At 48.3% G+C, this 13,037-nt stretch overlaps 2 protein-coding genes across 4 annotated transcripts in view; one reads left to right on the forward strand and one right to left on the reverse strand.

The window, feature by feature from the left end:
• The window catches only part of MAN2B1 (mannosidase alpha class 2B member 1), a 26,991-nt gene extending 14,295 nt beyond the window's left edge, over positions 1-12,696 (forward strand). Inside the window, 20 exon segments of the mRNA XM_073654317.1 lie at positions 2,025-2,157; positions 2,451-2,596; positions 2,698-2,814; positions 2,888-2,970; positions 3,089-3,209; positions 3,295-3,373; positions 5,342-5,451; positions 5,752-5,859; positions 8,093-8,209; positions 8,436-8,624; positions 8,695-8,792; positions 9,141-9,258; positions 9,354-9,472; positions 9,550-9,651; positions 10,861-10,948; positions 11,090-11,170; positions 11,297-11,536; positions 11,727-11,876; positions 11,953-12,055; positions 12,503-12,696. Coding sequence (XP_073510418.1) covers positions 2,025-2,157; positions 2,451-2,596; positions 2,698-2,814; positions 2,888-2,970; positions 3,089-3,209; positions 3,295-3,373; positions 5,342-5,451; positions 5,752-5,859; positions 8,093-8,209; positions 8,436-8,624; positions 8,695-8,792; positions 9,141-9,258; positions 9,354-9,472; positions 9,550-9,651; positions 10,861-10,948; positions 11,090-11,170; positions 11,297-11,536; positions 11,727-11,876; positions 11,953-12,055; positions 12,503-12,630 — 2,430 coding nt within the window. The 3' untranslated portion in view covers positions 12,631-12,696.
• Positions 12,240-13,037, reverse strand: part of TRMT1 (tRNA methyltransferase 1) — a 16,676-nt gene continuing 15,878 nt past the window's right edge. The window contains exon 17 of one of the 3 annotated variants that reach the window (XM_073654318.1): positions 12,240-12,945. In XM_073654318.1, coding sequence (XP_073510419.1) covers positions 12,835-12,945 — 111 coding nt within the window. In that variant the 3' untranslated portion in view covers positions 12,240-12,834. The remainder of the gene's footprint in view (positions 12,946-13,037) is intronic. The other 2 variants (XM_073654320.1, XM_073654319.1) reach the window with 2 other exon arrangements.

A 13,037-nucleotide genomic window follows, 5' to 3' on the forward strand; every position in this document is an offset into this window, starting at 1 on the left:
CTCAGCCTAGTCCACCGCGCCTGCGGTTTTGCTCTGCTCAGCCTAGTCCACCGCGCCTGCGGTTTTGCTCTGCGCAGCCCTGTCCACTGCACCTGCGGTTTTGCTCTGTTCAGCCTTGTCCACCGCACCTGCGGTTTCGCTCTGTTCAGCCTTGTCCACCGCACCTGCGGTTTCGCTCTACTCAGCCCTGTCCACCGCGCCTGCGGTTTCGCTCTGCTCGGCCTAGTCCACCGCGGTTTCGCTCTGCTCGGCCTTGTCCACCGCACTTGCGGTTTCGCTCTGCTCGGCCCTGTCCACCGCACTTGCGGTTTCGCTCTGCTCGGCCCTGTCCACCGCACTTGCGGTTTCGCTCTGCTCGGTTTCGCTCTGCTCGGCCCTGTCCACCGCACTTGCGGTTTCGCTCTATTCGGCCCTGTCCACCGCACTTGCGGTTTCGCTCTGCTCGGCCCTGTCCACCGCGCCTGCGGTTTCGCTCTGCTCGGCCCTGTCCACCGCGCCTGCGGTTTCGCTCTGCTCGGCCCTGTTCACCGCGCCTGCGGTTTCTCTCTGCTCGGCCCTGTCCACCGCGCCTGCGGTTTCGCTTTACTCTGCTTGATTACCGCATCTGCGGCTCTGAACCCGTCTCCTAGTCTGTACTGGACCCTACCTAGCCTGTGCTTTAACCTGCCTGTTCCTGTATTCCCCGGTGTGGGTCAACAGCCGTGTCCGGGGTCTGACCTGGAGTCGCACCTGGTCCCTCTGCTCGGTTCCTCCCTGGTGCACAGGTGTTGTATGCCATCGTGCGACCTTGCTCGGATCGGGTAGATACTTAGTTGCGCCCCTCCAGGCACTCTCCTGTTCATGGTCCAGTGGGATCACTAAATCTCGCACACGCCAGTCAGCCCGGGCGTGTGCATAACAATAAGCTGCCCATGACCAGGTGCTCCCCGCAAGATTTCAGATAAAAGAGTGAAAATAATTATCAGAAGAGTTGTCCAAGAACCAAGGGGCAGCTGTGGAGAGCTACAGAAAGACCTGGAATCAGCAGGTACAGTTGTTCCATAGAAAACAATTAGTAATGCACTCAACTCCCATGGCCTGTGTGCACGCTCACCATGCAATACTCCTTTACTGTACAAAAAGCAAGTTAAAGCGTGTTTACCGTTTGCTGAACAATATTTAGACAAGCCTGTGAAATACTGGGAGAATATAGTCTGGTCAGAGGAGACCAAAATTGAACTCTTTGGATGCCATAATACACACCATGTTTGGAGGCCAAAAGGCACTGCATATCACCCCAAAAACACCAGACCAACAGTGAAGTTTGGTGGTGGGAACATCATGGTGTGGGGCTGTTTTTCAGCATACGGCGCTGCCAAACTTCATATGATTGAAGGAAGGAAGAATGGACAAATGTACCGAGACATTCTTGATAAAAAATCTGCTGCCATCTACCTGGATGGTGAAGATGAAAGGAGGGTGGACATTACAGCAAGACTGATCCTAAACACGCAGCCGATTAAAGAATATAAAGCTGCTAGAATAGCCGAGCCGATCACCGGACCTGAATCCAAGATAAAATCTATGGAAGGAACTAAAGCTCAGAGTTCATAGAAGGAGCCATGGGACCTTCAGGATGTGAAGTGTTTGTGTAGAAGAATGGGACAAAATTACACCTGAGCAATGCCTGCGACTAGTTTCTCTATACAAGAGGCTTCTTGAAGCTTCATCACCAACCAAGGCTTTATACGAAATATTAATCAAATTTCAGTAAGTGTGTTCAATACCTTTTCCTGGTGTCCTTTCTCATTATTACACATAACTTAATTCATGGACATCTATGGTGATTTCTTTTCCTGTGTGGATTGGATGGGTTGTTACCGTCATCTGGTGAGAATTTCATGGGAATAGCACCTTTAGAAATATATTTACTTAGAAAATTGGTGACGTGTTCAATACTTATTTCACCTGCTGTAACTACTATAATACTGCCCCCTATGTACAGCAATGCTATACTGCAGACCTGACTTGCTCATGTTTGGCAGATGGGATATGATGGGTTGTTCTTCGGACGGTTGGATTATCAGGACAAATCGAGTCGTGAGAGCAAGAAACAGATGGAGATGATCTGGAGGGGCAGTGATGACCTGGCTGCGCCCGCCGCCGACCTTTTCACCGGTCAGTCACATAATAGGCTTATATCATACCGTCATACAGTGAGTATTTCTTGCGGTTATTGCCCATCCTTTCCTGACATAATCCAGTGATGTCACTCAGCACCGACGTAGACTCATCTTTCATCAGACGCTTACATAGAAGTGATGCAGCTGTCATGTCGTGATCCCAGATTTTGTGCCACATATATCAGACCTAAGCGTATAGTGACCGTTCCAGCTCTGCTACATCACTACTGGGATCTGCCAGAACATGAGCTATATTGATGCCTGCTGCCGTGTTTGCCTTGTTACCAGGTGCTTTGCCCAATGGCTACAACCCTCCGGACGGTTTCTGCTGGGATCAGTTGTGTGCGGACCCCCCAATAATGGATGATCCACAGATGGAGGACAATAACGTTCACGCCGTGGTACAGTCATTTCTGAAGACCGTGAGCCTGCAGGTAATATATCATACAAGGCGGGGGGCCGGGACCACAGGGGCAGTGTTCTGGAGTGCCAATGTTTTTGTGGCCCCTTTTCTTTTTTTTTTTCCCCCCCGCAGGCAGCAAAGTATCGCTCCAGTCACATAGTGATGACCATGGGCTCCGATTTCCAGTATGAGAACGCCATCCCCTGGTATAAGAACATGGACAAGCTTATAAGTCTGGTGAACGCTCAGGTGGGCGCTGCTTGTGCCCCTCTGTCTTTTGGGGGGTCGGGGCATCTTCACTGACTTGCGTTTTACTTCGTAGCAAGTGAATGGAAGCAACGTGAATGTGATTTACTCCACCCCGAGCTGCTACCTGACGGCACTAAACCGGGCGAACCTGAGCTGGTGAGTGCGGGGCCGGCGCCTATAGGGAGGGTTCACTATACTGATGGCCGACAGCCCAGTCTGCCCGGCGGGGCCTCACTGAGTACCGCTGTCCGCTCTCTCCATCCCCTTATCTCAGGCCCATGAAGATGGACGACTTCTTTCCTTATGCGGATGGTCAGCACATGTTCTGGACAGGATACTTCACCAGCCGGCCAGCATTCAAGCGCTATGAAAGACTCAGCAATAACTTCCTTCAGGTGAAAATGTATTAAATATAACTTCTCATAGAGGAGATGTCACCACCCTGAGATCCGAGCAATGTAGTAATGTCCCTATAATCAGGTCTGCAACCAGCTGGAGGCCATAACCGGAGCAGCAGCCACACACGGACCGTACGGGACCAGCAGCAGCGCAACGTTAAGTGAGTGTCCGGTCACCCAGCGTCATCCTCTTATTACAGTAACCCGGCTCCTGATCCTTTTGTTACCCCTGTACCCTCTTATTACAGTAACCCGGCTCCTGATCCTCTTATTACCCTGTACCCTCTTATTACAGTAACCCGGCTCCTGATCCTCTTATTACCCTGTAACCTCTTATTACAGTAAACCGGCTCCTGATCCTCTTATTACTCCTGTAACCTATTATTACAGTAACCCGGCTCCTGATCCTCATAATACCCTGTAACCTCTTATTACAGTAACCCAGCTCCTGATCCTCTTGTTACCCCTGTACCCTCTTATTACAGTAACCCGGCTCCTGATCCTCTTATTACCCTGTAACCTCTTATTACAGTAACTCGGCTTCTGATCCTCTTATTACCCTGTAACCTCTTATTACAGTAACCCGGCTCCTGATCCTCTTGTTACCCCTGTACCCTCTTATTACAGTAACCCGGCTCCTGATCCTCATAATACCCTGTAACCTCTTATTACAGTAACCCGGCTCCTGATCCTCTTATCACCCTGTAACCTCTTATTACAGTAACCCGGCTCCTGATCCTCTTGTTACCCCTGTACCCTCTTATTACAGTAACCCGGCTCCTGATCCTCATAATACCCTGTAACCTATTACAGTAACCCGGCTCCTGATCCTCTTATCACCCTGTAACCTCTTATTACAGTAACCCGGCTCCTGATCCTCTTGTTACCCCTGTACCCTCTTATTACAGTAACCCGGCTCCTGATCCTCTTATTACCCTGTACCCTCTTATTACAGTAACCCGGCTCCTGATCCTCTTGTTACCCCTGTACCCTCTTATTACAGTAACCCGGCTCCTGATCCTCATAATACCCTGTAACCTCTTATTACAGTAACCCGGCTCCTGATCCTCTTATCACCCTGTAACCTCTTATTACAGTAACCCGGCTCCTGATCCTCTTGTTACCCCTGTACCCTCTTATTACAGTAACCCGGCTCCTGATCCTCTTGTTACCCTGTAACCTCTTATTACAGTAACCCGGCTCCTGATCCTCTTGTTACCCTGTAACCTCTTATTACAGTAACCCGGCTCCTGATCCTCTTATCACCCTGTAACCTCTTATTACAGTAACCCGGCTCCTGATCCTCTTGTTACCCTGTAACCTCTTATTACAGTAACCCGGCTCCTGATCCTCTTATCACCCTGTAACCTCTTATTACAGTAACCCGGCTCCTGATCCTCTTGTTACCCCTGTACCCTCTTATTACAGTAACCCGGCTCCTGATCCTCTTATTACCCCTGTAACCTCTTATTACAGTAACCCGGCTCCTGATCCTCTTATTACCCTGTAACCTCTTATTACAGTAACCCGGCTCCTGATCCTCTTATTACCCTGTAACCTCTTATTACAGTAACCCGGCTCCTGATCCTCTTGTTACCCCTGTACCCTCTTATTACAGTAACCCGGCTCCTGATCCTCATAATACCCTGTAACCTCTTATTACAGTAACCCGGCTCCTGATCCTCTTATCACCCTGTAACCTTATTACAGTAACCCGGCTCCTGATCCTCTTGTTACCCCTGTACCCTCTTATTACAGTAACCCGGCTCCTGATCCTCTTATTACCCTGTAACCTCTTATTACAGTAACCCGGCTCCTGATCCTCTTGTTACCCCTGTACCCTCTTATTACAGTAACCCGGCTCCTGATCCTCTTATTACCCCTGTAACCTCTTATTACAGTAACCCGGCTCCTGATCCTCTTATTACCCTGTAACCTCTTATTACAGTAACCCGGCTCCTGATCCTCTTATTACAGTAACCCGGCTCCTGATCCTCTTATTACAGTAACCCGGCTTCTGATCCTCTTATTACCCCTGTAACCTCTTATTACAGTAACCCAACTCCTGATCCTCTTATTACCCCTGTAACCTCTTATTACAGTAACCCGGCTCCTGATTTCTTTTTCAGGACGTGCATTGGGAGTAGCTCAGCACCATGATGCAGTCACTGGAACAGCAAAGCAGCATGTGAATGATGACTACACCTTGCAGCTGTATAGAGGATGGGAGTCGTGCCAGGTAACCTCACCCAGCTCTTTTAAACTTTAAAAGAATTGCTCCTTATGGATTATCAAATCAAGATGGAATTATTCTCATTTAAGTCTCATGATGATATTGCATCAATTTTTAAAGGGCTAGTGACAATATTCTTATGTTAATGCTTTTGAATGTACATTTCATGCATGATTTTAATCCTTTTTGTTATGGACTCTCTGCTGGCGCCACAGTTCACATAGGAACATACACTGCAACATACACCTATTATATTATCCTGTCTTGTGTCCTCCCAGCGTCTATTCTGCCATTATCATCTTGCAGGTTGTGATCAGTAATGCGCTCTCCAGTCTGACGGGAACCAAGGAAAGTTTCACCTTTTGCAATTTACTGAACATCAGTGTGTGCCCGACCACCGAGCAGGCAAAAAATGTGAGTCCATTACAAGATAAATAATGTATGTACACAGTGACTGCACCAGCAGAATAGTGAGTGCAGCTCTGCAGTATAATACAGGATGTAACTCAGGATCAGTAATGTAATGTATGTACACAGTGACTGCACCAGCAGAATAGTGAGTGCAGCTCTGCAGTATAATACAGGATGTAACTCAGGATCAGTAATGTAATGTATGTACACAGTGACTGCACCAGCAGAATAGTGAGTGCAGCTCTGCAGTATAATACAGGATGTAACTCAGGATCAGTAATGTAATGTATGTACACAGTGACTGCACCAGCAGAATAGTGAGTGCAGCTCTGGAGTATAATATGGGATGTAACTCAGGATCAGTACAAGATCAGTAATGTAATGTATAGGTGTTTCTCACTAAATTAGAATATCATCAAAAAGTTAATTTATTTCAGTTCTTCAATACAAAAAGTGAAGCTCATATATTATATAGAGTCATTACAAACAGAGTGATCTATTTCAAGTGTTTTTCTGTTAATGTTGATGATTATGGCTTACAGCCAATGAAAACACAAGTTATTATCTAAGTAAATTAGAATAATTAACAAAAAACACCTGCAAAGGCTTCCTAAGCGTTTAAAAAGGTCCCTTAGTCTGTTTCAGTAGGCTCCACAATCATGGGGAAGACTGCTGACTTTACAGATGTCCAGAAGGCAGTCACTGACACACTCCACAAGGAGGGTAAGCCACAAAAGGTCATTGCTAAAGAACCTGGCTGTTCAGAGTGCTGTATCCAAGCATATTAATGGAAAGATGAGTGGAAGGAAAAAGTGTGGTAGAAAAAGGTGCACAAGCAACCGGGATAACCGCAGCCTGGAAAGGATTGTTAAGAAAAGGCCAATCAAACATTTGGGGGAGATTCACAAGGAGTGAACTGCTGCTGGAGTCATTGCTTCAAGAGTCACCACACACAGACGTATCCAGGACATGGGCTACAAGGGTCACATTCCTTGTGTCAAGCCACTCATGACCAATAGACAACGCCAGAAGCGTCTTACCTGGGCCAAGGAGAAAAGACCTGGACTATTGCTCAGTGGTCCAAGGTGTTGTTTTCAGATGAAAGTAAATTTTGCATTTCATTTGGAAATCAAGGTCCCAGAGTCTGGAGGGAGAGTGGAGAGGCCACAATCCAAGCTGCTGGAGGTCTAGTGTGAAGTCTCCACCATCAGTGATGGTTTGGGGAGCCATGTCATCTGCTGGTGGAGGTCCACTGTGTTTTATCAAGACCAAAGTCAGCGCAGCCGTCTACCAGGACATTAGAGCACTTCATGCTTCCCTCTGCCGACAAGCTTTTTGGAGATGGAAATGTCATTCTCCAGCAGGACTTGGCGCCTATCCACACGGCCAAAAGTACCAATACCTGGTTTACACACAACAGTATCAGTGTGCTTGATTGGCAGCAAACTCGCCTGACCTTAACCCCATAGAGAATCTATTATAGAGAATCTATGGAGTATTGTCAAGAGGAAGATGAGAGACCCCAGACCCAACAATGCAGACGAGCTGAAGGCTGCTATCAAAGCCACCTGGGCTTCCATAACACCTCAGCAGGGCCACAGGCTGATCACCTCCATGCCACATTGCCGCATTGATGCAGTAATTGATGCAAAAGGAGCCCGACCAAGTATTGAGGCATTTACTGAACAGACATTTCAGTAGGACATTTCAGATTTTAAAATCATTTTTCAAGCTGTTGTTATAAAGTATTCTAATTTACTGAGATAATGACTTGTGTTTTCATTGGCTGTAAGCCATAATCACCAACATTAACAGAAATAAACGCCTGAAATAGATCCCTCTGTATGTAATGACTCTATATAATAGATCCCTCTGTATGTAATGACTCTATATAATAGATCCCTCTGTGTGTAATGACTCTATATAATAGATCCCTCTGTGTGTAATGACTCTATATAATAGATCCCTCTGTGTGTAATGACTCTATATAACATACGAGTTTCACTTTTTGTATTGAAGAACTGAAATAAATTTACTTTTTGATGATATTCTAATTTAGTGAGAAGCACCTGTATGTACACAGTGACTGCATCGGCAGAATAGCGAGTGCAGCTCTGCAGTATAATACAGGATAAGTAGTGTGCCTTCTCGGTCACTCTGCACATGTGACTGTTCTATATTATTTTAGCTTCCCATAATGCACCTTGTATCTTATTTCGCCATCTCCTCCTTACAGTTTAATGTATTCCTCTATAACCCCCTGGGAGGTGCAGTAACGTGGAACGTTCGTCTTCCGGTCAGTGGATTCGTCTACACAGTAAAAGGCTCCTCAGGAGACGTTGTGCCCAGTGAGGTCAGATCTTCAGGATTACTCTCTGCTGCTTCTGTTCTGTAAGATTATGGATGAGCAGGGAATAAAAAAAAAGTGTACAGTATCTTATTTTTATTCTTTTTGGTGTGTGACGAAGGAGTCGCTTATTGCATCTTAAATATGTGAATTGCAAAGGATTGTTTGGATTTTGAGTAATCATTTGCTTTGTTGTGATCATGAGGATTGTCAAACACTTTCCAATTTCCAGGTGACTCCGGTTTCTAATTTCACAAAAGCCGTCCGCCGAGAGCAGGGAGCGGCCGAGCGGGAGCTGATATTCCAGGCTGAGATTCCTCCGTTAGGTTTCAGCAAGTTCACCGTTCAGAAAGTGTCTGCGCCGGAGAGATTCTTCACAGAGAGAAATAAGAGGACGAGTCCTGCAAAGATCCAGAATAAAGTGCGTCATAGCATTATAATATTCCAGCTGCTGGTGTAAGTGATCCGCTCACGGTTTCTGATCTCTTCAGTATTACAAAGTGGAATTTCACCCGGAAACCGGATTAATATCGGGCATTCATAATCTGGAGAAGGGGATCTCTTTACCCATATCACACAACTTTTACTGGTGAGAATCCTTCATGTGCTTTAAGGGAAGAGAATCCTTTCCAAATTTAAGTTGTAGTTTTCCTAGAGGAACTCCAGCAGTTATCACTTTCTGTGCACATATCTCTGGCTGAACATTGATGTGGACGGTGCTCTCGATCCTTATGGAGATCTCCATCATAGGACAAAACCTGATGGAAACCAGGATATAGTCATCAGCATCTCTCAGTAGTGAAGCCTCAGGAGTTTTCAGTACATGATATGATAAAATTAATAGTGTCATAGCCCCATATATGACTACAATGTCTTAGTGTAAGAAATGGTACATTAGTCATCCTTCACCAGGACTACCACCCCTATTCTCCTGCAGGTATAATGCCAGTATAGGGAATGAGGACAGCACGCAGACCTCTGGAGCCTACATCTTCAGACCCAACCAGTCCAGCCCTTTCCCTGTGACGCAGAACGTCCGCAGTTACCTGGTGCAGGTAGGAAGTTCTCTTTTTCTTGTACGTTGTGTATTAGCCTGTTGCTGCAGAGTATTTCGGGCTGCAGTCAGTAAGTGTGGTGTGATTGTCTGCAGAACGCCCTGGTGCAGGAAGTCTACCAGAACTTCTCCTCCTGGTGCTCACAAGTGGTCCGGCTGTACTCGGACCAGCGCCACGTGGAGCTGGAGTGGACGGTGGGGCCTATTCCTTTGAAGTGAGTGCAGACTTATTTTGGAGGGGGATTCCAGGGTGCACTCCCAATATCTAGGTATAAATGGCTTCTCATTTCAGGGACAACAAAGGAAAAGAAGTGATCAGTCGCTTTGACTCCAAGTTACAGACCAATGGCATATTTTATACGGATGCAAATGGAAGACAAGTTCTGCAACGGAGGTGACTTACCCTGTAGTGTAGGAGCAGATGCCACGTCACTCGTGTCCTACCTCCCGTTATCCTGTAGTGGAGGAGCAGACGTCGCGTAGCTCAGCTCCTACCTCATGTCTGTCACCTGTAGTGGAGGAGCAGATGCCGCCTCGCTCAGCTCCTACCTCATGTCTGTCACCTGTAGTGGAGGAGCAGACATCGCGTAGCTCGGCTCCTACCTCCTGTCTGTTGTCCTGTAGTGGAGGAGCAGATGCTGCGTCGCTCAGCTCCTACCTCATGTCTGTCACCTGTAGTGGAGGAGCAGATGCTGCGTCGCTCAGCTCCTACCTCATGTCTGTCACCTGTAGTGTAGGAACAGACGCCACGTCACTCGTGTCCTACTTCCCGTTATCCTGTAGTGGAGGAGCAGACGTCGCGTAGCTCGGCTCCTACCTCCTGTCCGTTGTCCTGTAGTGGAGGAGCAGATGCCGCGTCGCTCAGCTCCTACCTCATGTCTGTCACCTGTAGTGGAGGAGCAGACGCCGCGTCGCTCGGCTCCGACCGCCTGTCTGGTGTCCTGTGGTGGAGGAGCTGACGCCACGTCGCTCGGCTCCGACCGCCTGTCTGGCGTCCTGTGGTGGAGGAGCTGACGCCACGTCGCTCGGCTCCTACCGCCTGTCTGGCGTCCTGTGGTGGAGGAGCTGACGCCACGTTGCTCGGCTCCTACCGCCTGTCTGGCGTCCTGTGGTGGAGGAGCTGACGCCATGTCACTCAGCTCCTACCGCCTGTCTGGCGTCCTGTGGTGGAGGAGCTGACGCCACGTCACTCGGCTCCTACCGCCTGTCTGTCGTCCTGTGGTGGAGGAGCTGACGCCACGTCGCTCGGCTCCTACCGCCTGTCTGTCGTCCTGTGGTGGAGGAGCTGACGCCACGTCGCTCGGCTCCTACCGCCTGTCTGTCGTCCTGTGGTGGAGGAGCTGACGCCACGTCGCTCGGCTCCTACCGCCTGTCTGTCGTCCTGTGGTGGAGGAGCTGACGCCACGTCGCTCGGCTCCTACCGCCTGTCTGTCGTCCTGTGGTGGAGGAGCTGACGCCACGTCGCTCGGCTCCTACCGCCTGTCTGGCGTCCTGTGGTGGAGGAGCTGACGCCACGTCGCTCGGCTCCTGCCTGTCACCCTGTAGTGGAGGAGTAGACGTCATCCTTTTCCGCTCCCCCTCACATTTTTATTTTTTCACATAGACGAGACTTTCGGGAAACTTGGCCGCTGGTGCAGACTGAACCTGTAGCTGGAAACTATTACCCCGTGAACAGCCGAATCTATATGAAGGTAACTGATGATTTGAGCTGCCAGACGATAACTCCCATCGTGAAGACTCTGACCACTGAGTGAATCTTGCCCTGAGCTACAATATTATGTCCCTGTAGCACCCCAATCTCTTAGTGTTGCCTGAGTCCATTTCTCTTGCAGGACAAAAATATTCAGTTCACGGTACTGACAGACCGATCACAGGGAGGATCCAGCATTGCTGACGGGTCACTGGAGCTGATGGTGAGGAACTGCAACCAGTGTAAACGAAATAAACACTTGTTGGGTTGGGGGGGTCTTTTTTGTCCGGTGTTTACTTATATCAGGAACGTATGACAACGTCTGCCATCGTTTTGTCTTTCCTTCCAGATTCACAGACGGCTCCTGTATGATGATGCCCGTGGGGTGGGGGAGCCGCTGCTGGAGCCTGGGCCATATGGAGAGGGGATTGTAGTGCGGGGGAGACATCTGCTGCTGTTGGAGACCCCACAAGATTCTGCAGATCTGCATCGAACTCTGGCGATACAGGAATACTTGTCACCCCAAGTCATCCTTTCCTCTGGAGATGGGGGGGTGCCCTATAGCGCACAGCAGGGCCCCACCAACCAGGTAAGTGGCCCTGGCTCATATAATGGGGGGGGGCCCCTCTGACCTGTCAATGTAGCTGTAGGGGAGGCAGAATCTGTAGCCACATGAGGATCCATAAGTGTGACCTCCCCACCCGATATCCTGTATCAGACCCCATATAAATATCCCTTTCCCTCTTATATGGGCACTTAACGTCTTCCTTTGCCCCAAGTTCTCAGCGCTGCGGTCCCCACTCCCCAGCAACGTCCACCTCCTCACCCTCGCGCTGCATGAACCAAAGAGGCTTCTCATGCGGTTGGAGCACCCCTTCCAGGGACAGGAGAGCAGCAACTACTCCCTGCCGGTCACCATCAATCTCCAGGTGAGACCTCAGCCCGTAGCGCATCTGTCCAGTACATAATGTGTGGTCTCCCACGTCCTGCTTTCTGATTACACAGGATCTGTTTTCCACCCTCGTCTTATCCGAGGTCGAAGAGATGACTCTGTCTGCTAATCTGCCGAAGAGCAAGATGAATCGTCTGCGCTGGAGAGCGGAAGGAGGTGAGAGTCGCTGTCAGCTCCGCTTACTGTGCAGAATTTTGAACGCAGCTCTGGGGGCACAAACTATGATGTTACAAAGTCAGGAAAGGGATTTTATGTAGGTTTTAAAGCTTTGCTGTAGTATAGCAAACTTCTGATCTCAGACACAGGTGTGCAGGCAACACTTTATTTTAGAGGCGGCATCTACTTCTACCCAAACCCAATACATCAAGTAAAATAAAACTGAATTATGCCAATAGTTTGGGGAAAAATAACCGTAGTTCCTATGCAGAGCGATGCATCTCCTTGGTTGAGTGTTGAAGCCTTTAGTCATTATCTTCCTCTACGTGCTGTAGGATATTTTTGATGCATTGTGTTAAAAAACAATTGTTGCAAAAGTATTCATACCCTTTAATGAAGCTGATTCCGTTGCAATATATTAGTCCGTTTTTTTTCCCCCCTTTGCAGCTTCTGATTTGCCCAGAGGAGACAATTCTTTCTTCCTGGACCCCACAACCATCACACTGAACCCCATGGAGATCCGCACTTTCCTGGCCACCGTCCAGTACAGAAAATACGCCGGTTGGGGTAGTTGATTGCACCCTTCCCCCTATAGGGGGGCATCCACTGCTGCCTTAATAATGCCTTGTACTCTGTGTGACAGGGGTCAAATAAAATCTATTTTCCAAGAAAAAAAAAACATTTGAAAAATTTTTTTTTCCTTTCCAGGGAATCAATAAAAAAAAAAAACAAATGTCCATCCACAGTCTTAGAAACAGACAAATAAAATCACAGCGCCCTCAGGAGGTTGTGGTGGTATTATCTTCTGATTGGGGGGCATGCTGGGACCCCACTTCAGGGTCTTCGAGTGAATGAGAGTAGCGGCAGCTGTCGCCCAAGTCACAAGTGCCCTGGGAAGGCAAAGAAGGAACCAAATCAGACACTAGTTTATGGGTAGGATCTAAAAAAAAAAACCTGTCGTTTATTTAAGCGGTTAACTACT

This window comes from Phyllobates terribilis, unplaced genomic scaffold (genome assembly GCF_046119375.1).
Source record: "Phyllobates terribilis strain yellow unplaced genomic scaffold, ASM4611937v1 Scaffold_11__3_contigs__length_659146591, whole genome shotgun sequence".
Classification (NCBI taxonomy): Eukaryota; Metazoa; Chordata; class Amphibia; order Anura; family Dendrobatidae; genus Phyllobates; species Phyllobates terribilis.